The 25433-nt window shown below is 47.2% G+C and overlaps 1 protein-coding gene across 2 annotated transcripts; it reads left to right on the top strand.

Annotated features, from left to right (window-relative positions):
• Nucleotides 1-1804: 1804 nt before the first annotated feature.
• LOC126543478 (sodium-coupled monocarboxylate transporter 2-like) lies at nt 1805-25433 on the top strand. 2 transcript variants are annotated; one of them, XM_050190593.3, is made up of 7 exons: nt 1807-1981; nt 2208-2275; nt 5362-5448; nt 7048-7220; nt 8623-8726; nt 12023-12129; nt 24698-25433. In XM_050190593.3, exons 2-7 carry the CDS (start codon nt 2228-2230, stop codon nt 24782-24784), a joined length of 606 nt encoding a protein of 201 aa, XP_050046550.2. In that variant the 5' UTR covers nt 1807-1981; nt 2208-2227; the 3' UTR covers nt 24785-25433. The 2 variants fall into 2 exon arrangements, 1 of the variants encoding a protein (XP_050046550.2); XR_008615296.2 differs by lacking the exon at nt 7048-7220 and having other exon boundaries at nt 1805-1981.

Genomic DNA, 25433 nt, shown 5'->3' with positions numbered 1-25433 from the left:
CTGTCCAATTGTACAAAAACAATCTTCAGCGATGGCTCATATTCCTAGCAAGCAAAAATCGCTATTGCTCACCCTCTCGTAATGCAAAGACTACAAGGGCTCGGAAAATTGAAGCTACAGTGCATACATTCATTGGGATCGCGCAAACAGCGTATAGATACGCGGGGTCTAGTCGAGTTGTACAAAATAAACCACGTGACGTTCTTAATGGCTCATACCGACGTAAGCAAGCAAAAGATGTAATGGTTCATACCCCCGTAAGACTAAGGCTACAAGTGCTAAGTAAAGTGAAGTGAATAGTGCATACATTCATTTAAATCACCCAAACAACACACAGAACAGCATACGTTTCAATCCCCTGTTCAAGCGATGCGAGGTAAAGTCGAAGAAAAACGTCGTTGGCGCGAGCCTGACCCCGCTATACGAGCGCGCGAAGCCGCAGCTAAGCGTCAAAAGCGAGCCGAAGAAGCCAAACTGCGAAAGAAGCAACACGACGATTCGAGACGGTGCATTGCCAAGTGTGCAGCAGCCTTTCGCCTTGACGTGTCGCGCGAGTGTAATATGCTGCGGAACTTTCCTGTTTATCTGAAGTGAGCAAAACAAACAATTTACTTCGATAATGTTGCATAACTTGCTCGCATACTTAAAAAAAATTGTGTGTAGCAGTTGTATTACACTTAAACTCATTCGACGAAGACATCTCACGCGCACTTACTGACGTTCTGTTTTTTTTTTATTACCTGACAGTCCTCTCATAGTACACGAGATAACTGAAATACGTTTATTATTCACGTTCTGCCCATTTCATAGGGAGTCCAGTTGTGAAGAGCATAACATGCATGTATCAGATAACATAGATAAGTTTTCTTCTTTTTTTTTGTACGAATGAGACTCAGGCCCCCCTTTTGATTTTCTCATGCTTAGCTGTGAGAAAATATTGGTCTGTAGATTTAATGTGCTGAAGCTCACATTCCCTATTCATCGTATTCAATACGATTTTAAATTTACTCTATGAAATACCCCTATTGAATATGCGCCGCATAAGGAAAAAAAAGTTTTTTTTTTCCTAGCCATATAGTTGAACAGGGATGTTAAAATTCCGGGAGCAGAAATGTTAGCAGCCATACGCCCTGAAAATGGTGCGTGAAACTCGTACGGGGTAGTTACGAGTACAGTAGTTAAAGGAGCACAGGTAGTTCAAGCACATAGTCCTTTATAACCAGTGGTAATGGAAATACCTTTGCAACAATCATTTGCTAGTACAGCTTGTGACCAAGCGGTTAATCAAAAACGCAGAAAGCCAAGAAACATGGCAGGTCAATGAGTTGAGGTTCACGTATTGGCTTACCACTAACAGTACTGATAGAATTCGTCGAAGGCAGAAGATGCAACATACGTTATTCAAGACTTCTTGCGTAGGACATCTCACCTTTGAGATTCTGGCACAGCGACTGTGTAATAAAAGGCAGCAAATGCTACTATGCACTACAGAAATTATAGGACAGACACCCAGATGATCGTTTGTGCAACTGTCGTTTGGCCGGCCAGATATCGCAAGAAACTGAAATATTACGATAACACCAATGCATTAGACACATTAAACAGTAAAATAGCTTTCTAAGATCGAGAATATTGTTTCGTTTGCCGTGCCAATGGGAGAAACCCTGGAATGTTGTCTGGCATAGTGACGTCACGAAATAGGCTCTCATAAGAAAGACGACTGAAACTGGGCCCCAAGGGAGCTCTTACTCGGGCAACGTAATTTTTGAGCAAAGAGACATATTCTTTGAACTAGAACTTGTTGGCGGGTTGCTTCGGTGAACTGCTACCATTCTGATACTGATTTGAAATTGCGCTATTGTGTTTTCTAGCACAACATCGTCCATCGTCAACTCGCAGGCTGCTGTCCTCTACGTGGACGTTCTCTCTCGGCACTTTAAAAACCTAGAATCCAATGTCCGTTGGACGACTCGCTGCATAGGTCTGTGTGCGAAATATAACTTTTTTTCATATTTGTGGTCGCTAACTACTTCTTCTGCTAACATGAAAGCAGTATTTACACTTCAGTACAGCAGATTAATGATTCCATCAGAAGTAGTCTCAGTTTCCTAATTATTAAGTAATGCACAAAATAACAACCTTCATAATGGCGAGTGTACTGCGTAATTCAATTCCCGAAAACTCCTTACAGTTATTTTTCTCTGCAGCATTTCTTCTCGGAGCTCTTATGACGTCCTATAGCTGCGTCGTTGTCTACATGGGATCTGTAACGAGGGTAAGCACTTCGATTCGCCATTTTATTTCAGCATGAACCTCGCCATTTCCCTGAGTGCTCGAATGCGAAATATATTCCTTCGATAGGGTCAAACGTTTCGACGTAATCTTTTCGGTGCACGCCCCACCAGAAATCGGTTGCTATTTTGTATGCAGAGCTAACACAGAATTACGTATTTATCTTGGCCTCATTGAGTGCAGCAATCTAATGACCAAAACCGCCGACGTCACAGTGCCGATGGCTCTCTGCCTCTTGTCATGGTTCAATTTTACTCCCATGGCTACCACATTTTGATGTGAACAAAATGCAAAAAAAAAGATAGTTATGGAGATTCAACACATCATGGAATCTATGTAAAGCGAAGATCTTGTGAATCGGTCGATCAGTTGCCATAAATCTACCCGTTTCATTCCTGCGTCTTTGGGGTAATGAAAACTGCCGCGCACGCATTTGTTCTCACGCAGCCATTCTACGGATGGTGGCAACTCCTGTGTTAGCTTGAATCTATTCATTTTTTGTTATTTATTTCAAGTGTATCAGCTGCTTTTAGGCCGATTCCATGTTGTGGGTATGCGACACAGTATGAACACAAGAATTATCATTAAGACCCGGCGATTATCTCAAACAGTTAGATGGTGTTGGCACGATACGTACCGCCCGCTTCTTGGCCAACTGCTCATTGTCAGTATGCAACACAGTATGAAAATTATCACAATCAGCACGCGGCGATGAACTAGAGGAGTTAGGAGCCCATGGCGCGGCCAAAACAAATATGTGGTTGTAATTTATTGGTCGCGGTATAGGAGTTTCAGTGCCAGTGGAACGCTGTTTGAATCCCGCCGCCAGAAGCGCCTTTTTCTTTATTTCCTTTTTTTTTTGGCGGTAAGCAATTCACTCGGCGAGAATCCGCCAAGCGACTCACCGCTCAGGTGACACCACGAGATTACAGGCTAAAAAAAGAGAGCTTCGCTTAAACATATCCGAGGACACCGAAACTTCTTATGAATTATGAATGCAAAAGCATAAATGTCCTATTGAACGACGCTCTCAGCAGTCCTTCGAGTTTTTCGCTGTGATTAATGTAGCATAGTGGTACGTGCTGCCGGAGCAAGCAAGCAGCAGCAGCTTGCGGTGCCAACGCCACATGCCACGGAAGCGGAGATGCCCACAGGGCGACGCGTCGTGGTCATACCCTCTCCCCTCACGCAACACCTGGCGCGTTAAGGTGGCAGGTTTTCCCTTCCGCCCACTCTGCCAACAAATCATAGATAGCACGAGGCCTGTGCACTTCGATACATGTCACGTTACCATTGCCGACTTCCCATAGAGTCTACATGGGGATGCTCCCGAGTAACGCACGGGGATTTCGACGTCACCGTTTCGCCAAGCCAGGCTTAACAGTGCAAATTCTGCTTCAAGTTGCATGACATCATCAGTAAGAGTGCAGAGGCCTCTTAGCTAGGAGGCGTTGGCACTGCTCCGTGGACGAGCACTTGTGGCGAGAGCAACGGTGACGTGGCGTCGCGTCGATGCCCTCTCCCGTCACGCAACACCTGGCGCGCCTACGCTTCAAAAGCGGCACCCTTTCACCCGCTCCACTGCATCGATATGCAGCTCGTCACGTGGTCTCGCAGTCAATAGGAATTCTGTCGAGGCGCTCTCGTGACGCGACGTCACGAGAGCGTCACGTCTTATAAAAGTCAGTGAAGAAAAGAGCATTTCTATGAGTCCACCTGCCGTAGTTGCTTAATGGCTATGGTGTCGGGCTGCTAAGCGCCAGCTCACGGGAACGAATCGCGGCCACGGCGGCCGCATTTCGATGGGGCCGAAAACACCTTTTTACTTAGATTTAGGTCCACGTTAAAGAACCCCAGGCAGTCTAAATTTCCGGAGTCCCCTACTACGGCGTGTCTCATAATCAGAAAGTAGTTTTGGCGCGTGAAACCCCTTAGTTTAATTTTTATGGCATTTTTTCTGCAACTTTGGTGGTACATATCACGAAAGCGTTGCCATCGTCAGAATTCCTTCCATGTCGATATGCCTTGCAAAGTGACTCAATACGATCCGTAGATTTCAATGTCTGCCGTGTATTAATTAGTAAAAACCTAATCAGTTAGATCACGCTAATTGTTCAGATAAGCATTTTCATTTCTGTTAGAAGTGACGGCCGCCGCATCGAATAATTCAGTTCAAGGGTTAGAATTGTGCTATTTGCCACATGTAATTTTAAAAATTTTGGCGCAGATACAGAAAACGCCATATATGGCAGCCACTCCAACAACAACCCTAAATTGTTGAAACGAGGCCTTTACGATCCATTGGACAAATTTCTTGGGCATTTTTCACAATATATCGCGAGCTCTTCCTTTGCATCACGATCTCCATGCAGGCGGGCTTTTAAACTGTTTATGTAAGTAAATAATGCATCAAATGCGCCCAACACTAGACGCAGTCGGGGTGACATGTTAATCACGATGCGCGTCGGCAGAGTCAAACGTCTCGTGGTGCGGAGAGACCCAGTTATCTATTAATAATCATATGAGATGCTGTAAGTACCGCGATACATGGAAGCCGCCACCCCTACCTATACGCCAAACAAAAACTCCTAGAGACCTCATCGCTGGCCCAGCCATATAAATCGCACAGAGAAAGTCTTTTCTATCGGCAAATGCTATCGATTGAGATTAGCGCCCCGTCGTAACGTTTCACTTCGCCTGTAATTCCAGCGTTGCTTCTCTGAATAAATTATTTGTATTTTATAGGCACGAATAGAAGTCCCTTTGCCGAAACGTTCGCTCAAGCAGCATCTCCTTGTTCTACATTTTTTAGTCACTTCAAGCACTCGAGTTGGCGGGGACTGCTCTATTGTCTTGAATGTTAGCCTCCCCTATATTCATTTTAATGTGATGAAGTTGTAAGAAGCGTGCATTGCTCCATGGACGTCGCACAGCAAAGCTAATCAGTTGCCGCAATACAGCGTACTTCTACTTTCAAGAGAATAGAAATTTCCGCTGTGCTCCGTTGAAAACGCTGTCAAGTGAATAACTCGTCCGTTCTGTTTGTTTTCTTTTCACATTATACTGCAGCTCCTCATAATGGTTTACGGAGCCGCCACTGGTCCCTTCGTGGGACTTTTTATTCTGGCCATAGCCTTCCCTTTCGTGCATTCAAAAGTGAGTATTGTAAACAAAATGTATCTCCTTTATCAGCGTCACGGTCGCAAAAGGCAAAAGATTGTCGTGGGATATGCTCAAGCACGCAGGCATTGATGATGATTTGGTGGAGTTGTTGAGGGAGATAACCGGGTACAAATTGCACGGGAAAGACGAAAATATAATGAAGGGATGAATATTCACCAAGAATAATGCAAGAACATTCTCTGTCTCCATCGTTGTTTACGCTTTATGTTAAGAGCTTCGAAAGATAGCTGAAAAGCAGTGAATTATGATTACGTTTACCCTACATTCGTAATGGGCAAACATTCGCAACAAGATGAGGCATGTGTGTGCTGCAGCAGAAATCCGGAGACTAATCAGCACATCCTAATCGAATGCGAATTTACCCAGTGAGATCCATAGATAACGTAAACCTTCCAGAAGTGTTTGGATGTAATGTGGACGGAAGCATCAACCGGTCCGCAGTCGAGACAGGCAAGGCACGCTTAGAGTATTGGTAGAAAAAAAGCAAAGAGATAGATACGACTGAATCCGTTATAAGCATAGGAAGCGGTACAATTTAGATAGAAAAGTTTTAAGGAAGAGAAGAAAGATTAAGATATATACAAAAGCGTTAGAATGAAAAGGAAGTATAACATACCTGAATAATTCAATCAGGCTAGGTGACTATTTGTCACCACCCTATCTCAAAAGGGATGTCAATAAATAATCAAAAATGACCACTCTGCAGTACAGGCATAACACAAACTCGCTTCAACTGTGGCCATACGTTGTGTTGCTATATTAATTCTATTATAAACACATTACCGTCGATAGTCATCGTGAGAAGGGCCCTTCCCGATTCTTTTCCTACCACGCTGCCCCCTTATGATTGTAAAAGCTCTTAATAACATGCGGGACTGTTATAGCTGTGTCACGCTATGTGGTGTCCTTGCTACACATATGCCGGCCATCGAGAATTACAACATTGCGTGTGCGAGGGAATCTACCATGCAAGACGTCGTTCTGCAGCATGTTAAAAAAAAGTACATGATCATTGTTTCAGTGACTGAGATACTGTACTTCTCAACTGATGCATGGGGCAAACAATTAGAAATATAGAAAGAGGCAGAGCACCGGTTAGCAACGAAGTTCTTTTTTCTTGGAAAACTAGCCTTGTGAAGCCTAAAAGGATTCGCTTGGTGCTCAGCTCACATTCTGTTTTCTCGTTGCAGGATCCCGCTCATAAAATTCAGTTGATTGTGAGCGTTCAGTTTCTACTGTATTCCCTTTCTCCCGTCTATTTGCTACGCCTCTTCATTTGAAAACTCCGCAGTTGAACCATCTATCACATAGAAATGGTGGCATGGTAAATTAGTCCGCCCCTGCAAAACAATATCTGAAAACACCCCTACAAATAAGCTTCTCATTTATGCACTTGCAACTTTCCGTGACCGCTAAAACTGGGAATTCGCGAACTGCAGCCAATCTGAGCCTTATGCTTCCAAATTTCGGCTGCATTGTTCGCATAAACTGAACAAGACAATAAATGTAGCTATTCAATTTTGAAACCATGCCCCTATTGCTTCACAGCTATGATTTATTGTCTCATCGCAGGGAGCAGGAATATCTACACTGTTCATGCTAGCTGTTGAAATTTTCGCATTGTGGTGGTCGATTCACAATGGCATCAAACCGCCACACATGCCCGTATCGATTGACTACTGTCCAGACAACAACACCGTTGCGTCTTTTGGCACAAACCTCACAGTCTCCTTTTCTTCGAACAGGTAGGTGTGCAAATAATTACATTCATACGTCTATGCGTAAGGTATCACTCCTGTTGCGCATTTCTTTCCGTTAAGAATTTACGTCTCACAGAAAGCGGTGACAATGTCGTGTTGAGCAAGAATAGTTTGGCGAAAGCGGGCATACTTAAGCTTTCGTAACTTTTCAAATAAATAGTCCAGGAAAGTTAAATCATATGACGTTTTTTTAGGTTGCCAGGTTTTCTTGCGACCACATTGCATCCTTACACTGATCCTTTTTTCACCGCATCCAGAACCGGGCAGTTAACTTCCGTATTCAGAAAAACGAGACCGCAGTAACAGAAAACCGTCAGTACATCTAGAATGAACTTTATATAATTATTGAGAGCCTATTTGCGCAAAATATTCTTAGCTATTGAAACAAGCCAGAAGTACAACGGAACGCTGCCTTGACGAAAACAAGTGTTTCGGTCGAAGCGTTGCCTTAAAGCGACGTTCTTTGTTCAACTACTGCTCAGCGATGTATTCCCTTGCGACTTAGGAAATGCTTGCAACAAATATGTTGCCAGGTCCTACTAAGCGCCAATTTCTTTAAAGAAAGAAAGTATGACATGAAGTGAAAGTAATTCGGGCAGGATGTATTTTGCCACCACGCCTGATGTCATTTTTATTTAAAGGAATGGTATAACACACCGATCTATAGTAGAAACATAAATGTATAGTCGTCCATCAACATTAGCAAAAGAACGAATAGGTACAGTCACCCACAATACTCCAGGGACCAAAAAATCTGAGAAAAAACTTTAATATGTCAGCAGCCTCACAACGGAGCCTGGTGTTTGCATTTTCAGCCGCTGCTAGGATATGGGAGCAACAATGTGACTTCTGGTTTTACTGGCTACGTTTACAGGCTGCTCGGAACTTCGCCGCTTTACGAGATCCCGTGGCCGTAATCTTTTGTGGTTGACTCTACAAGCACCGTATATAGTTTATGGTAATGCAACGTCATCAACGGTACCATTGATGTCGAGCTCACTATAAAAGTTTTCCCCAATGTTACCCTTAGCCAACGAAAAAATTCTGAGAGACTGAAGTAAAATAAATGTTCACTGATTTTCAACACTTCGACACAGTACCACTGTCGCGTACGAACGCCACGCACCAGCATTATGCTACCAATATCCGCAATTTATTATCCCGCAGAATGATGTTGTTTGAGGAAGCTTAAGAAATATTCTCTGGTTGCAGTCTCGTCGGTTTCCGAACTGGTGGCAATTGCTTGGTGGCTAGAGACGTTACTATAGATTGAGCCTCATAAACCGACAAAGTGTTCATTTCAAATTTATTTACGGTGTTATATTGGCGGCCGTAAAATGTATGATCAGAACTTTTGAATCAGAAATGTCGTTGTATTCTTCTGCAGGTCACAGAGAAATACAGCTCCTGTTTCAATATCACCATTATGGAGCTCTCTCCTTGGGATGTTGGCTACAGTTCTACTCGGGATACTCATAAGTGTTATCACAGGTACATCAATTGCAGATTGTTACAAATAGCCCACAATTGTGCATTTTGCGAAACACATCAGTAGCAAGCTTTTCTTTTTCTGCCAAAAAGTACAACCTAGGCCTTTGACCACAAAGATAACGACTGAGTTATAAAATGCGATGGTTAGTTCAGCCTTCTTGAACCCACTGCAATTCACCAGCATGCGTAAACATGCACGTCATAATGGCACCTGAAGACCTTTCAGAATATGCCTTACCTTCCTGCAGCACGTCCTATGCATCAAAGTACACACCTCCACAAAATACATTAAATAATTTTGTCATAAAGTTAACTATCTACTGCTTGCATGTAAGAAAAAAACTCACGAGCAACGCACGCTTGTTTTGTGTCTTGAAAAAGTTTATGCATAGACGTCTCCTTATAATGTCCATATACTAGGTTCATAACAAACTCACAAGCAATTGTACAACGACGAAATTGCAGTACATAGGTAAAGCGAGTTTTCTCAGAAACAAAGCAGCTATATGGAGCTGATTGAGAGAAAGTGAGCAACTACAATGTTATGTTCCTACCATCTTAAGAATATGTAGGAGGAATGAGGGTAACGACAAACTTGTTGGTGCATTCTATTAAGCTGACGTCATGTGCGTCGTTCAGCTTCTTCTGGAGGCTCAGCTAAGTGTACTGTCATGAAAGCTTGTCCAACTATACCAGTCACTTCGAGGTTCAAAAGTGTCAGACTGATCATGCATATTTACTTTGAAATCCTTCAGTAAACTGATACATATACGAAATAGGATGGACGATTTTTGGAAACAGTTCAGATAATACAAGATACTGCCGTGTTTGTTGCCTAACACCTGCCCATCAAATAACGAGCGTTGTACTGTACGGTAAAACAACATCAAAGTAGCTTTTTTAGCGCTAAGAAGATATCGAGAGCATGCAGAATTGTTCTGTTCCTGGGAAACTAAGCTTTAAAACCTCACCGCCAATAATTATGCGTTCATATTTCTTCTTTTAGGAACTTGAGTTGTCAGCAGGTGTGGTAACTCTCTTGTACGTAGTACTTACCTGAAGTACTTGAAGCTTAAGTGCCCAATTTCTTGAGCCAGTTCCGGGACCCAACTGTTGCGCGGATGCTGACATTTAGCAAGGTTAACACTATACAAGCAAGCTGTAATTTACTTTGGCTGCAAGGCAGCACAAATAAAAAAGCTCTGAATAGAACTGTTCTGATTTTTTCTAGAAATGTCTCGCTTTGATAACGGTTGGTCGTACGACTCATTTCATGTTAAATTGGGGTCTACTTCGGATACCTGTAATCCTTAAACAAAGGTAATTGCACTGGAGCCCTTCCTGCACTAGCATGTCGCTTCATTTAGGACTGACATGAATTACATTGAAAATAAAATTCTGCATACTCCAAATTTAGAGTGATTTTTGCCATGTATTCGAAAGTTGCGCTCTAAATATTTTCTGACTACAATATATTCATACCAAAGTAACTCTAAACAGAAGGAATAAAACACTTTAAACTAATAGTGTATTTTAAAAACGCCAGTTTGGTTATGTTCGTGGTATAAAATCCATCAATTAAAAAAATGAAGGCCAGATTCATTATTTGAAATGCATGCTGAAACGCGAGTGCTGAAGTACACTGTGAAGTCATGTCCATCCATCCATCCATCCACCGTCCGTCCATCCATCCGTCCATCCATCCATCCATCCATCCATCCATCCATCCATCCATCCATCCATCCATGCATCCATCCATCCATCCATCCGACCGACCGACCGACCGACCGTCCGTCCGTCCGTCCGTCTGTCCGTCCATCCATCCATCCATCCATCCATCCATCCATCCATCCATCCATCCATCCATCCATCCATCCATCCATCCATCCATCCATCCATCCATCCATCCATCCATCCATCCATCCATCCATCCACGCAGAAAGAATGACCCAAATTGCCTAACAGCTAGAGCCACTAGGTAGTCATAATGCCGTCGTAGTCGTTGCATCTTCATCACCTTCAACGTCACACCACCCTCTTCCTACACTCCTCATGTATTCATTATCATACCATCGGTCTGAAGCCTGTGTGGTCATTCCTTTGGCGTAACTCCAGCCTCCTCATACGACTCTCGTGATGTCGTTGTTGCCACGCCTTTTACGCCGACTGAATGTCCAAAGTTGTGTAACACCATAAACACTAGGTATGCCATTGAGGTCGTGATGTTATTGAGGTCACTGCATCGCCGTAATACCGTTTTCGTTATTCGATTCTTGAGATCAGCCAATTCTTGGATCGTCACCAAACCGTCATCAGCATACCGACCTCATACTGTTGTCATGCACCCTCATTAGGCCGTCGTCATACAATCATCATTATGCATTCGTTGTCATACCGTTGATGCCATTGTGGTCACTCCATTATTGTCATTCTAATGCCGTCTGCCGACTCTCGTCATGCTGTCAGCTTCACGTCGTCGAAATCACACAGCTTCATCATACTATTGACCTCATGTTGTCGCCGTCAGTCTATATGGTCTCACTTCACGTCATAACTTCACAAACGTCGTCCCATTGTCATTATGCCATAATCGTCATACCGCCTTCATAGTTTCATCGGCGTCAATATTTTTTCATCATTTTATGCTACTCATACGGTTGTCTTTGAATTATGTCGGCGTTGTCATTGTTTCGTTGTCGTCGTGCATTCGTTGTCATACCGTGGTCGCCATGCTGCTATCGTCGTTATTCCAGTTTTGTCTGGTTGTCGTCATACGGTCGTCGTCAGGACTTCGTCGTGATACAGTCGTCACTTTGCCATTGTCGTCATTCGATTGCCATACTGCTGTCACCGTCACAGTGTCGTCATCATACCATTGTAGTTTTAGAATCACGATGTAATTGTAGCCATGCCACCATTGTCATAGCGCCTTCGGTTCCCTCAGTGTCGTTTCTTCGTCATTCTATCATAGTCAATGCGACATCACTACGCAGACATGCTCTTGGCCGACCTTGACGAGCCAGTGTTATAGAAAAGTTAACTGATAGAGGAGAAACTGTTTGGCGCACGTAGCCGAAGTAAGGAAATTTCATAATGACCGCAACAAGTTCTAAACAAACGTGTCTTCAGCGATGTGGGTGTCGCTACATTGATTGAATGCTAGTCGCATTGCTGCCGACTGTCATGGCGAGATGAATTCTGCCGGAATCTTTTTGGTGTTGTAAGTTATTGCTACTGCTAATCTTAATTTTCTTTTGTGTCCTGTGAGAATAGAAGCATTATTATTTTTACCGCAGGTGAGCACAGGCAACGTCATGCAGACGTCACCCACTTGAGCAGGTGCTGCGTTCGGTTCTGGCGTAGGTTGGGTGTTATGGAATCTGATGAAAGCTTCTCAATAAAGGTAAATATTTTCCTTCTACCCAAAATAAGTAGTAAGTTACTAACAGACGGTTATGGCGGCATCATTTAGACTACAAGAATATGTCATTGTTGAGATACCATGATAGGAGCTTTTTGCGCATCATTAAAGAAACTGTTCTTTTGTTGCACAAAGCTGGTAGTCTAAAGACTTTCGGAGGCTGCTGAGCGTAGAATTAATTCTAGACCAAGAAATTGCGCAAATTCAGCCAAACGTCGCACGTATTACATTATTATTTTGCCTATATCAACCTAGATAGTACCTTTTATTCCAGAATTTGCGACATGTTTCTCACATCCTCCTGAGATCCCTTGTAGAATACGGTAGATCTTGCCCCGCCCCGCCTTCAATCCTTTTCCATCTTAACTCGGAAGTAATTACATAAGTTATTTCTCCCATATACGTCTGCCGAACTGTTGGTAAGGGTTTAGAACTATTCCTGCCGTCAGCGTTTGAGAAAATTGGCATTGCTGGATCTAGACCATTTTCGTGGCCAGGGAGGCGGGAAACCTGCATTTAAATCGTTCGAGTAGCGTGAGATGGCAGGAAAAGGCAGGCAGCAGCGCCAAAGCGGCCAACTCACGGCGTGACTTCGTCTCGATTTCAGCATGGAAGCGCATATTTTAACATAGTAAGCATAAGAAGGCAACCACTTTGCCGCCGGACGTGAAGACACTGCCCCTCGCAAATAACTGTTCTAACACAGCTAATGGTACTATTTGTTCATATTCTTAATAAACCTGCCGTTAATGAGAATTAACTTCGAAACCAATCATGCCTCTCAGTATTTTCGCGTCTCAAGAAAGTTTAAAAGAAAGAAAAAAACTACATGTCATTTCTCGTGTTAAGTTTATCACACCGACTAATTTAAAGAAAAAGCTTCCTAGCCATCAATAAAGACGTCGTTCTATAGCGATCAATACACTTAAAATTGCTCATCCCTTCCCCATTCATCATGACTGAACAGAAGCTTCGAATCGCACCATGCGAATACTTTTTTTTTGTAATCCTCGATTGCTTTTGTGGAATATATTTGCTTGTTGTAGGTTTGAAAGACCAACTTCGCAATTGCGCGAAGTGTCATCGAAACTTCATTTCGTTACAGAATGCCAGTGAGAACAGAAGCAGCAGCACGCTCGCATAGAACACGTAGAATGAACTGTTTGCAGTAATTGTTCAGTCTTGATGACCATGTTGCTATAAGTGAGTTTGCATGCGTCATGACAGGGTTTTCGGTGATGTCGTAAGGTGGTGCATAACGCATCTGCACGCATGACATTGACTCTGTTCTAAGTAGAAGCCCGGCCCGCACTAGCAACTGCACGTGAATCGGCCACGTCGAATACGGTGGTTATACCCTGACGCAGATGAAGAGTTGCTACAGTTAATCTGCCTTTTTGACGACACGATGCATGCTCCTTACTCTATCGCAATAGTCGTGAAAGGATTTGGGAGGTTCCGCGTGGCTGCATGATCTCGGAGGCCACAAAAGTGTCCGAGCAAATCGGGTGCTCGCAGACGTCGTTGACTGCTGCAAAAGGTCGTGCCATACATCGCGTTGGAACTCTACCAATGGCTCCACGTCGGTACGGGGCGGAAAACAGGCGCACCGTACGACTGCCACTTGTAGGCATCCGAAGGTACCAACGGCGCTACGCCTGAATAAACCGCACAGCGTAGTCAGCGCCCGCCTGTTCATCACGCTAGAGGAAATAAAAGCAACAAGCACATGTACACTAGCAAAGTGTTAATTACAACTGCATCTAACATTCCGGGCAGGCCGGCTAGATATAGTTTATATTGTTATGGGGTTAAAAACAGTCAGACGTATCTTTACAGGATATATAAAATAATCGTAGCGGCTGACAAGATGGTAGACAGCGCGCGAAGTCCAGAGCGTCGTCTTCTTCCGACCAAGCTGACAACATCTTCTTCGTCAGCGTGTCACATGGCCCCCGGCGGCGGAAGCACCGGCTCGGTGCTGGTTAGGAGGCGGGCGAGTGATACAACTTAAGACGCGTGACATGGACCACGTCGGAGCGATGCTGAGCCACGGTTAGCTCAAGAGGGGCGATTTCGTACGTGACGTCAGTTACTTTACGCAAGACACGGCAAGGGCCAGAGTAGCGTGAAAGTAACTTCTCCGAGAGGCAAACGCGTCGCGACAGCGACCAAAGGAGAACCAGGGTGCCCGGTGTGTAATGGAGGTTACGATGGCGGGCGTCATATAAGCGCTGCTGATTGTCCTGCGACTCCACAAGTCGACTTCGGGCAGTATGGCGTGCTTCTTGAGCTTTGAGTATGCTTCACGGGCGTACTCGGACGTGGAATTCAGGCTAGCAGGCAGAATGGTGTCGAAGGGTAGCGTAGAGTCGCGGCCCAACAAGAGGAAGGATGGAGAGAAGCCGGCGGTATCATGGCGAGACGAATTATACGCGAAAGTGACGAACGGCAGCGCAGCGTCCCAGTCGCGATGGTCAGCGGAGGCATACATAGACAGCATGTCAGTAAGGGTGCGGTTAAGGCGCTTGGTTAGACCGTTCGTTTGTGGATGGTAAGCAGTAGCAAGTTTCTGTTTAGTCGCGCATGAGTGCAGAATGTCGTTGACAACTTTAGAAAGAAAGTAGCGGCCGCGGTCGGTGAGGAGCTGTCGAGGGGCACCGTGGTGAAGGATGACGTTCTTTAGGAGGAAGTCTGCGTCATCGGTCGCACAGCTTGTCGGAAGAGCCCGTGTGGCATATCGGGTGGCGTAGTCTCTTGGTACAGCAATCCACTTGTTTCCCGAATCAGACTTTGGAAAAGGGCCTACAAGATCAACACCTACACGGTAGAATGGTTCTGATGGTACGTCAAGTGGTTGAAGGCGACCAGCAGAGAGTGTGGTCGGCTTTTTGCGTCGTTGACAAAGGTCCCACGCAGCGACATAACGGCAGACGTCACGGTATAGACCAGGCCAACAGAAGCGCCGACGAACGCGGTCATAGGTCCGTGACACGCCAAGGTGACCGGCAGTCGGGACATCATGAAGCTGGGCGAAAACACTCTGACGCAGATGCTCAGGCACAGCGAAGAGTCGGGCAGGGCCGTCCGGGCGCATGCTAGAGCGGTACAATATACCATGTTGGAGTTCAGACATGTGAAGGGAAGGATCGGGCGTCGTTGAAGTGAGCCGTTGAATAAGGTCTTGTAAGGCGGCGTCCCGACGTTATTCGGCTCCAATATCGCTAAAAGCAGCCAGAGAGAGAACGGTGACAGGTATGGCGGCCGCAGAAACGCCAGGAGGGTCTGCAGGATGGCGCGACAAGCAGTCCGCATCTTGATGTAACCGGCCGGTCTTGTATACAAATGAATAGTTGTATTTTTGAAGGCGCAGAGCCCAGCGGCCAATGTGCCCTGAAGGATCTTTGAGGGACGAATGCCAACACAGAGCGTGGTGATCAGTGATGGCTGTGAAGTGGCGGCCGTACAAATAGGGGCGGAATTTACCCACTGCCCCAACGAAAGCCCGACACTCGCATTCGGTGATGGAATAATTGCCCTCAGCAGAGGAAAGAAGGCGGCTGGCGTAGGCCATAACACGTTCTCGCCCTTGTTGTTTCTGTGTCAAGATGGCGCCAATAGCGTGGCCACTGCCATCGGTACGGACTTCTGTTGGAGCTGACGCATCAAAGTGGGCGAGAACGGGCGGGGACGTAAGCAGCCAAATCAGCTCGGTGAAAGCACCAGCTTGCTCAGGGCCCCAAATGAATGTGGCGTCTTTCTTGAGGAGCTGCGTGAGAGGGCGCGCAACGTTCACAAAATTTCGGACAAACCGACGGAAGTAGGAGCAAAGGCGCAAGAAGCTGCGAACATCCTTGGCACATGTTGGCATGGAAAAGTATTTCACTTCCTGTATTTTATCGGGATCAGCGCATACACCAGAAGAATCGACGAGATGCCCGAGCACAGAGATTTCCCGACGACCGAAGTGGCACTTGGACGAATTTAATTGTAGCCCCGCCTGACGGAAAACAGATCGGATCGTCGATAGGCGTTCGAGGTTTGTCGCAAAAGTCGGAGAAAAAACGATCACGTCGTCCAAGTAACAGAGGCAGATGGACCACTTGAAACCATGTAGGAGGGCGTACATCATTCGTTCAAATGTGGCCGGGGCATTACATAAACCGAAAGGCACCACTTTGAACTAATACAGGCCATCGGGAGTAATAAAAGCTGTCTTCTCGCGGTTCATATCATCGACGGCAATTTGCCAGTAGTGGGAGCGAAGGTTGATGGAGGAAAAATACTGGGCTCCATGCAGGCAATCCAGGGCATTTTCAATGCGTGGTAGTGGATAGACGTCTTTATTTGTTACCTTGTTGAGGTGTCGATAATCGACGCAAAATCGCCAACTGTTGTCCTTCTTTTTAACTAGTACAACAGGGGATGCCCATGGGCTGCAAGAAGGTTCGATGATGCCTCGAGAAAGCATCTTGTCAACTTCATGTTGGATGATATGTCGCTCAGTAGGCGAGACGCGGTAGGGTCGCCGATGGATCGGGCTCGCATCACCGGTGTTTATTCGATGTTTTACGACAGATGTTTGTCCTAGAGGGCGCTCTCCAAGAATATGTCCCAGTATGAGGCAAAGATGCAACGTAGTTCATTAGCACACTGGGGCGGAAGTTCCGGAGCAATTATTTTTGTTAGGGCATTCAAGTCTGAAGGGACAGGGGGCGAAGCAAGAGTTGAACACGAGGAGCGGTTACAAGTTAAAGCCGAAATGTTGTAGTCTCTGGCCGGCGTTATTTGCGCCAGGGATATTCCACGCGGTAGTACTTGTGTGCAAAGTCCAAAGTACACAAGTGGAAGGCAGGACGCGTTGTCCGAAATGGTAATGACGGTGTGAGGAAAAGCGACGTTATGCGAGAGCAGGACATCCGGATTAGGGGATACGATGTAGTCACCGTCTGGTATGGGTGGAACGGGGGAGACACCTATGTAGTTAACGGCACGGTGTGGGAGGCGAATATGCTCTGTGGAACATAGCCGTATCGGAGCACTATCGGGAGGGTTAATAGCAGCAGGTAGAGCGAGTTGCACAACACCAGCAGAACCGTCTATCAAAGCGGAATGTGTAGACAGAAAGTCAAGGCCCAGAATGAGGCCGTGAGGGCAGTGCTCTAGAACATAAAATAAAATAAAGTATGATGCCCGGCGACACTCACGTGAGCCGCACACATGCCAATAACGGCTGGTGTTCCACCGTCGGCGACTTGGACCATAGGCGATGGGGCAGGAGTAAGGACTTTCTTGAGACGATTCCGAAGCTGAGCATTCATCACAGATATGTGCGCGCCAGTGTCAATCAGAGCCGTAACAGGTACACCATCCACGCTCATTTTAATGAGGTTCCGATGTGTGCGCAAGGTCAGAAGAGGATTTTTGCATCGGGTCGGTTTAGCAGCATCACCTCCAGGTGCTGCACCCGTTAGTTTTCTGGAAGGGTGCGCCGGAAGGATAGGGGATGGTGATCGGAGAGATGGGGGCGATCGGGAGAAGCGGCGACGTGGCAAAGGAGAGCGGCTAGAGCAGGTTGGCAGAGAAGTGTCGCCAGAATGTACTGGCTGCATTTGCGGGGGGAACCGAGGAGCAGCGTGAGGGCCGTGGGATGCGCGATAGGGCCAGGGGGTCGAAATTCACGAAGACTGGCAGTGACGTGAAATATGGCCGATACGGCCACAAGTGAAGTATATAGGCTTGTCGTTTAGAGTGCGCCATTCGGCCGGATTGCGATACCGCGTTGGGGCATTGAGGCTGCGGGTGCGTATGACAGTGCTGGACGGAGTGTAGTCAGGTCGATTAACTGAGCAGACATTGGTCAAGCCAATGCTGGCCAATTCCTGGCGCACGACGGACTGTATTAGTGAGACGGTCACCTGGCAATTCTCGGGGCCATGGTTTGAGATTGTGACAGGAGATGCGGCTTCTATTTCACGTCGGATGATATGTAGAACGTCATCAGAGCGATAGGGCGTGGGCGGACTGCGGAGGTGTTCGCCTGTGAACGTAGCAGCCGTGTTGGGAAGGCGGGGAAATGGCTGGGCAATGCGGCGACTCTTAGCTTCTTTAAACCGCCGGCATTCGGTAATAATGGCTTGCACAGTGGAAGAATTCTTGAAAACAAGGAGGTGGAAGGCATCATCTGCTATGTCCTTAATGACGTGTGGAACTTTGTCAGGTTCGGGCATCTTCGGATCCACTTTGCGGCACAGAGCGAGCACGTCCTGGATGTACGTGAGGTAGGATTCAGTGCACGTCTGGACACGCGAAGCGAGGTCTTTTTGGGCGGCGCACTGACGTCCAACAGGGTTGCCAAACAAATCTTTAAGCTTCTGTTTACAAATGTCCCAGCTGGTAAGTTCCTCCTCGTGGGTCTGAAACCAGACGCGTGCCGTGCCCTCGAGGTAAAATATCAAATTAGCGAGCATGGTGGTCTGATCCCAGTGGTTGTTGCTCACCCACTCATATAGTTGAAGCCAGTCTTCAACATCAATGTCGTCGGTGGCAGAAAAGGTTCCTGGGTCACGGGGTTGGGCTAGAATGACCGTGGGCCAGGGTGCCGACGGGCCCGAAGCATCCTCGCCTTGTGCTGGCATTGTAGATGCAGCCAAAGAGCGGCCGCTGCGTAAATCCATCTTGATAATGATCCGGCAACCTCCACCAAAAATGTTACGGGGTTAAAAACAGTCAGACGTATCTTCACAGGATATTTACAATAATCGTAGCGGCTGACAAGATGGTAAACAGCGCGTGAAGTCCAGAGCGTCGTCTTCTTCCGACCAAGCTGGCAGCATCTTCTTCGTCAGCGTGTCACAATATCACTGACTGATCCTGTGAAGAGAATAATACGCCGGATAAACAGGGGCTTCCGGCTTACCAGTTAAGGCCAAGCTAGACGTACGCTTGCCGGCGCGTGATAGCTCGCGCTCGCACGCCTTGTGTTTGCCGCGCCTCGCGAGTAATGGCGGTTTGAATCTACAGCACCCGCGCTAGCGCGCGTCAAGGTGGCCTATATTTTCGCCTTGGTAGATATTGTATTGCATTTTTGTGAGGCAGCCGGAACATCTATATTTGTACGGAGAATATACACAGTTTCAGAATAGCGATTGTAGCCTTACGTACATCAAACGCAAGCACCTTTGCAAAACGTTTTGGTGTACCTCCCTTCAACACATTTAGTTTAACGAACGGGAATGCAAACGCAAGGAGGCTTTATTGAGCGTGATGTTAAAAATTAATTTTCCTCAAAGAGAAAATGCAGCAGACGTGGAACCTTCCATATCCAGATCCAGTGGCCAAGCATGATGCAACACCAACGCGACGACAAGCTCCGCAAGCGCCGGCACCGACAACTTGACGTCTCAATTTGCACAGGGTTCATTCGCAGCTTGTTGCACTGGTCTTTACGAGAGTTTACGAGGGTAACTGAGCGCCGCTGCCACCAGTATCTTCTTTTAGAGTGTACTGTATACCTAAAAGGACGAGCGGGAGCACCTCCGTTCAGTTGGGTTCTTCGGTTGCTGTGAGCACTGCCTTAAGCTGACGGTGAAAACACTCTGTCATGCCATTGCTCACGGAGTGGTACGCCGTTCTACGTATGCGAGAGGCACCGGTGGGCTGAGTGACGCCAGTGAAGAGGGTGGATTCTAACTTCCGGCCGTAGTTCGTTGTTATCGTGACAGGCACTCTGAAGCGGGCAACCCAATGGTACAGGAAGGCACTGGCAACCGCTTCAGCGGTGATGTCCGCCATAAGGATGGCCTCTGTCCAACGGGTGAATATATCCACACGTGCCAGCAGATAAGTCTGTCCGTGGCAGGGTGGTAGCGGGCCAACAATGCCCAGCTGAACATGATAGAATCGAGAGTCCAGGGTTAGGAGTGCTCCCAGTGCTGTCAAGGTGTGTCACTGTATCTTGAAACGCTCGCAGGCTACATACACATTCACGTGCCCAGCGCCGGACGTCACTATTAATGCATGAGCAGGCAAACTTTGTCGCCACCAGTCTCTGTGTGGCTATAATCACTGGATGAGAGAGTCTGTGCAGATTCAAAAACGTGGCGACGGAGGCTCGAAGGCACAAGCGGGCGAGCTTTTCGATATTTGTGTCATAGCAAATTCTCGCTTGGGATTCGCCAATTGGCAGCCACTGCAATTTCAGGGCTGTGGTTGCGATTAACAGGTTCTTTAGCTCGTCGTCTTCACGTTGAGCTGCTGCCCAAGTGGGGAAATGAACCTGTTATGTGGGCACAATAGCATTTAAAATGCCTCGGGAAAAGCCGTTTGCCACCTCGTTGTCACCTCCTTATCGTGGCGGATGTTTGTTGTGAATTCAGATATTTATGACAACTGGTGCATGCCACCGTGCGTGCCATCTTAGCGAGAGCAGGGCCTAATTAAGCTGTTTGCGGTCAGTACGGACGAAAAATTCTATGCCTTCCAGGAAATATCGAAAATGTAGGATGCCCGCGCACATGGCCAGCAGTTCTCTACCGAAAGTACTGTAGCGGCGCTCCCTGGGAGGGGAGGAGGGATTAGCGTCCACGTGAAAAACGAAATCGGGCACCAGATGCCATCGACGAGCTGCTGTAAGACAGTAGCGATGGCTGTGTCGGAGGCATCAACCATCACACACTGCGAGATGCCTGGCCTGGGGTATGCAAGGAGTGCGGGGTTTGCCAGGGCATCCTTTGTCTTTCGGAAGACTTCGATTGACTCGCTAGACCAGGAAATGGTGCCTGAGCAGCTTCTTCACCCAACCAATTCTTGTTGGGTGACTTTCCACTTCTACGGGGACAAGCGGCGAGGCCGTGCGTGTATGGGCGGGCCGCTGGTGGCGATGTAGTGGCACACCTCGTGCCTCACCGCAGAGCCAGCTGGCGGCTGCCTCGCCAGTTCAGGAAATTCGTGCAGGATGCGAGCAAAATGTTCGGTGCCTGCCGGCCCGTTCAACGTACGACTCAGGGGAGAGTGTTTTTAGGGGTAACTTTGCACAGGTCGCTTGCGATACGTTATCGTGGAGGCGGACGTCTGTTGCCCACATCGACGAGAAGACCAAAGTGCCCAAGGAAGTCTGCACCCAGGTTAGCGAATTTCCCCTCTGCTACAAGGCAAATTCATCTGAATATTTTCTTCAAACATAAATCTAGTGATAGCAAGCGATATCTCTAAGTGGCAATGGTTGTGTTGTTGACCGCCTGAAGGGGATACGGACTGAGGACACGGCGCTCTGTTAACAAAGCCGGCACCACACTTACCTCAGCACCAGTATCCACGAGGAATCGCAGACTACTGTTATGGTTGGCGAAGAACACTGGTGTAGGACGCTCCGTGGTATCCGGAACACTACTCGCCCTCACTGACGGCCGCAGTCGTTGCCCACGTAATCGCAAGGGAGAGTGCGCTTGTGGGCAGCATTGCCGTGCTTCCTGTGGTGCCAACAAATTCTCTGTCACAGTTGTTGGGGCTGCGCCGCGGCATGCTGGTGCTGCGCACGAGCGCTCCCCTTCCGTATGGCTGCTACTGTGTCGGCGAAGTGAGATATCTGCTGCAGCTCGTTGTAGATGTGCGAAGTCCCGCATCTGTTTGCACCGCCGCGATGGATGGCGAAGCCACTGCCATTACCAAGTCGACGAATTCGGTGAGCTGATAAAGCTGTTTGTCGTCAGCCGAAGCGAGGATCATCTGCACATTTCTGAGGAGCCATTGTAGGAAGAGCTCCCGAAGCAGCCTGCTGACGACGTCGGTGGTTGTCATGCCGTGTAGCTGTTGCATGTGACACAACAATTTACTAAGTGTCCGGTCGCCGAGCTCAGCGCCGTGTAGTAGCTGTTTCAGTCGCTGTGGCTCTGATGGCGTGAGTCGGCTTATGAGCAGTTGCTTGAGCGTTCTTTACGCGTTCGCTGACGGGGCAGCCACCAGCAGATCTCGTACTTCACTCTCCTCTGTAGGTGGAAGGCTGCCGACCACGTGGTAATACGTTGGTCGACAGTAGGTCGTCAGGCGGCGAACCGCGATTCCACTTGAAGGCATCAGAGTTCTGATTCGGCAGTCCAAAATGGCGGTTGCATAATGTCAACGGCGCAGATGGTCGGGGCGTCGGCTGTAGTCTCCATGGCGTTGAGATGTAGCTGTCGTTAAGCCTTGTCCGGGTCACTACTGTTAGGACGTGAGTACGCGCGGAGGAGAGAGACGACTTGCGGGCGTGAATCCCTACTTTCAACTTGATTCGGTTCAGCCCGCCTTGGCACTGCTCGCCCTTCGCTCTCCTTTCCATCTGTGGAGAGTGGAGACGAGGGCGAGGGGGACCGGTTTGAAAGTGTGCACGCGTCTCGATCTTGCCTGCACGTTGTGTCCTGCTCGCAGACAATACTGAACCGGCAAAGATGTAACTGACTACTGCGAGCCTTCGTACGGCGAACGCCGACAGCATCGGCGTGTCGAACATCATTCAATCGATACCTGAGCAATCGGTCCCTGAGCGAACCGACAACGCAATAGCCGCAACGTCTTCACTTGTCTGTGTACTCAGTAGCTTTAAAAATGTATGGAAAGGCGCTTTCTAAGTGGAACTACACAAGCTTCAGGCCTCACACACCCTGCACACGAGGTTTAAACCGATGTTGATTTGTTCAACGAAGGTTAGGACGAGCGGCAGTGTGGAGCTCGTGCACGCGCTATTTGGGAACCTAAACTAAAGCGTGAGGGTTCATAGTAAGGTTCGTTACAGCGCAATACAAGACAAGAACACAAGAAGGTATAAAACGACGACACGGCGCCGTTTCGTCGTTTTATACCCTCTTGCGTCCTTGTCTTGTATTACGCTGTAACGGACCTTATTATGAATCCCAACCAACTGACCCAACTTGCCGTTTTGATGGAAATCGAAAGGAGTTTGGGCAGATGAAATCGCTTTTATAGGTCCGTCCCGGCCTTATTGATTCTAAATAAACTCTTTTTCTCTTCTTGCAGTGCGCACACAATAGGTAGCAAGCGGCGGCGCAGTGCTGTACTAACATCGGCGCGGTATCATTTCCGAAGCCGCATTGCTAGGCCGCGTCCCCCGAATTAAATGAAACAACGTAGACAGGCGGGACTCTACAGTTTAATATGTTCAAGCATTTCTTCATTCCGGAGGTTAACTGTTTACCTCTACGTCAACCGGGAAAGGGGGGACGGTGGATTTGCTACACCAGCGTAAACAATGGCATCGTTGTGCTGCCACCACGCCAGCCCTGGCAACTGCGTCCTCGCGAGTGGACTACACGGCCTATAAATGAGAACTTATATGCGCAGAGTTCTGTCCAACAATACTTTGTCACGCGCAGACTGTAAGTGTGGTGAAGGGAAAGAGAAGCGAGAACATGTAATAACAGGCCCAGCTATATCTATATTCTTTGCTCGCCGTTGTCCAAATCATATTTACTAGACCTTGGGTGTAACAATGTGGCTTATATGCGCAAATAGATATGTACAGCAACGTTTTTACATTATGTCAGGTCAACGATGCCCTTTTTTTTCACATTATTTAGAGCAAACGACATGCAGTGGTCGCACACGCACGTGTAGGCAAATGCACCATTTTTCCAACTCGGCAGTCTAACGCAGCAAGCTCCACTCTATGTCCCTTGCATCGAGTATGCGAAATGTCTAGAAAATGGGTAAATGGTATGCATAAGGTAGCTTCAATGGCAGAAATCAGCGATTACAAATTCCACGGCAGCCGCCTCGGCAGCCGGACATCAGCGGTTTGCCTTATAGCGAGATCCCACCCTTATCCGCCCTTCTATGGCACAAGAGCTCACGTAGACCTTCTCACTCACAGTCGGCCAATGGTAGGTTCTAGGAAAAGTATGGTGCCCTGCAAATGCAAACAATAGTTATTCACGATCTCGGAAACGCCCGCCCGACGCATATTCAAGAGGGGGGGGGGGGGGGGGGGCAGACAAAGATATTACCAGGTGACAGCACCGGCCCCCTTCCAAAGCGTGTCCAGCGACGCGCGACAAAGGGCAGCACTGAAAATTAAACAAAAAAGCGGATTGTGGCGCTGCTTCCTAAATTCCCTCGGTGGGAGTATCAGAAGCTTAATCCAAGCTTGGTTTGAGTCGTTCCTCGCTTGCTAGATTTAAAAACAATGCTGGTGGGAAATTTGTGACCACCAGAAAGAAAGAAGCTCGTGGTTTTTCTCTCCGCTGTTGTAATGACGTTAATCATAACTTTTCCGTTTTCTCACACTGGACTTAGTTATGGGGTGCCTTTAATTTGGAATGCTTATGTAAGGCTGCCATTTATTGTTCAGAGGTTGTCACGTTGTCTGTGATTCACGTCCGGAAAGCCTGAGCCCGCTTTCCTTCCCCTTCCTTATTTACTCATAATGAAAATTGTGGTTGGTTCATTTGTGCTAACTAGGGTTTTCACTCTAATCGCGGAGCGAACCATCCCAGTTTCATTCAAAATGTACTTGGAGTATTAGGAACTTACCAAACACATACTCTTTTTTTTCTAGGAAACAGAAGATGGAAAAGGCGAACCACTAACAACGAAGACACTTTTACCACCCCTAAGTGAAGACAAGCAGGAATCAACCGTTTGAAATTTCAGAGCCAAATGATTTCATTTTACACCAGATAACCTCACTGCACATTCATAGATACCATGACATCTCTGTGATAGTCCAGTAGTAACAAAATCATCTATAGATGGTGAATAATTTATGCTATAATCAGCATTCTCATCTTGGATCGCGGCCCCTGACGTCAGCGCTACAGCAAGGAGCGATCCCTGTGGCTTCAAGAGCTTCGCACGATACCACATATCACACGGTGATTTGCTCGTAGCCTTGTATCATGCACTATAGTACTACGGCCGCATTGCCGTCATCGCGCGATTTGAGCCTTATTGGCGCCACGGTAACTTGGGCCATTCTGTGTCAAGACCAATGGCATGTGTGACCTTGGTCGTACCTTTGTCGTGGCACTGTATGGATTCAACTATAGTTACAGATTGAACACTGCTTGACTTGCCTCTAGGGGAACGTACTCTAGGCACCTAAGGTCAGGAAAACCCTTCTGCCTACTTTAGACGTTATACTGAGCTTTCCTAAGGCAGTTGGGCGCGATTCCGCTAATAGAAGAGGCCAAATCATGAAGTCAGTATGATGGTATCGAGCTCCGTGATTATGCTGGACATTTTGAAGAAGTTCTGCGTTGTTTTATGTTGAAATAAAGCCAAATTTTTTTATT

The sequence above is a fragment of the Dermacentor andersoni genome, chromosome 10 (genome assembly GCF_023375885.2).
Source record: "Dermacentor andersoni chromosome 10, qqDerAnde1_hic_scaffold, whole genome shotgun sequence".
NCBI classification, from domain to species: domain Eukaryota; kingdom Metazoa; phylum Arthropoda; class Arachnida; order Ixodida; family Ixodidae; genus Dermacentor; species Dermacentor andersoni.
Note: the sequence above shows the minus strand (reverse complement) of the source record. Positions and strands in the feature narration are given on the sequence as shown.

Bases quoted from the DNA above. Each gene is read 5' to 3' on its own strand.
- LOC126543478 (XM_050190593.3), top strand. From the start codon at position 2,228: ATGACGTCCTATAGCTGCGTCGTTGTCTACATGGGATCTGTAACGAGG. The intron at 5,449-7,047 runs GTGAGTATTGTA...GTCTCATCGCAG, and splicing joins TCCCTTTCGTGCATTCAAAA to GGAGCAGGAATATCTACACT. The intron at 7,221-8,622 runs GTAGGTGTGCAA...ATTCTTCTGCAG, and splicing joins GTCTCCTTTTCTTCGAACAG to GTCACAGAGAAATACAGCTC.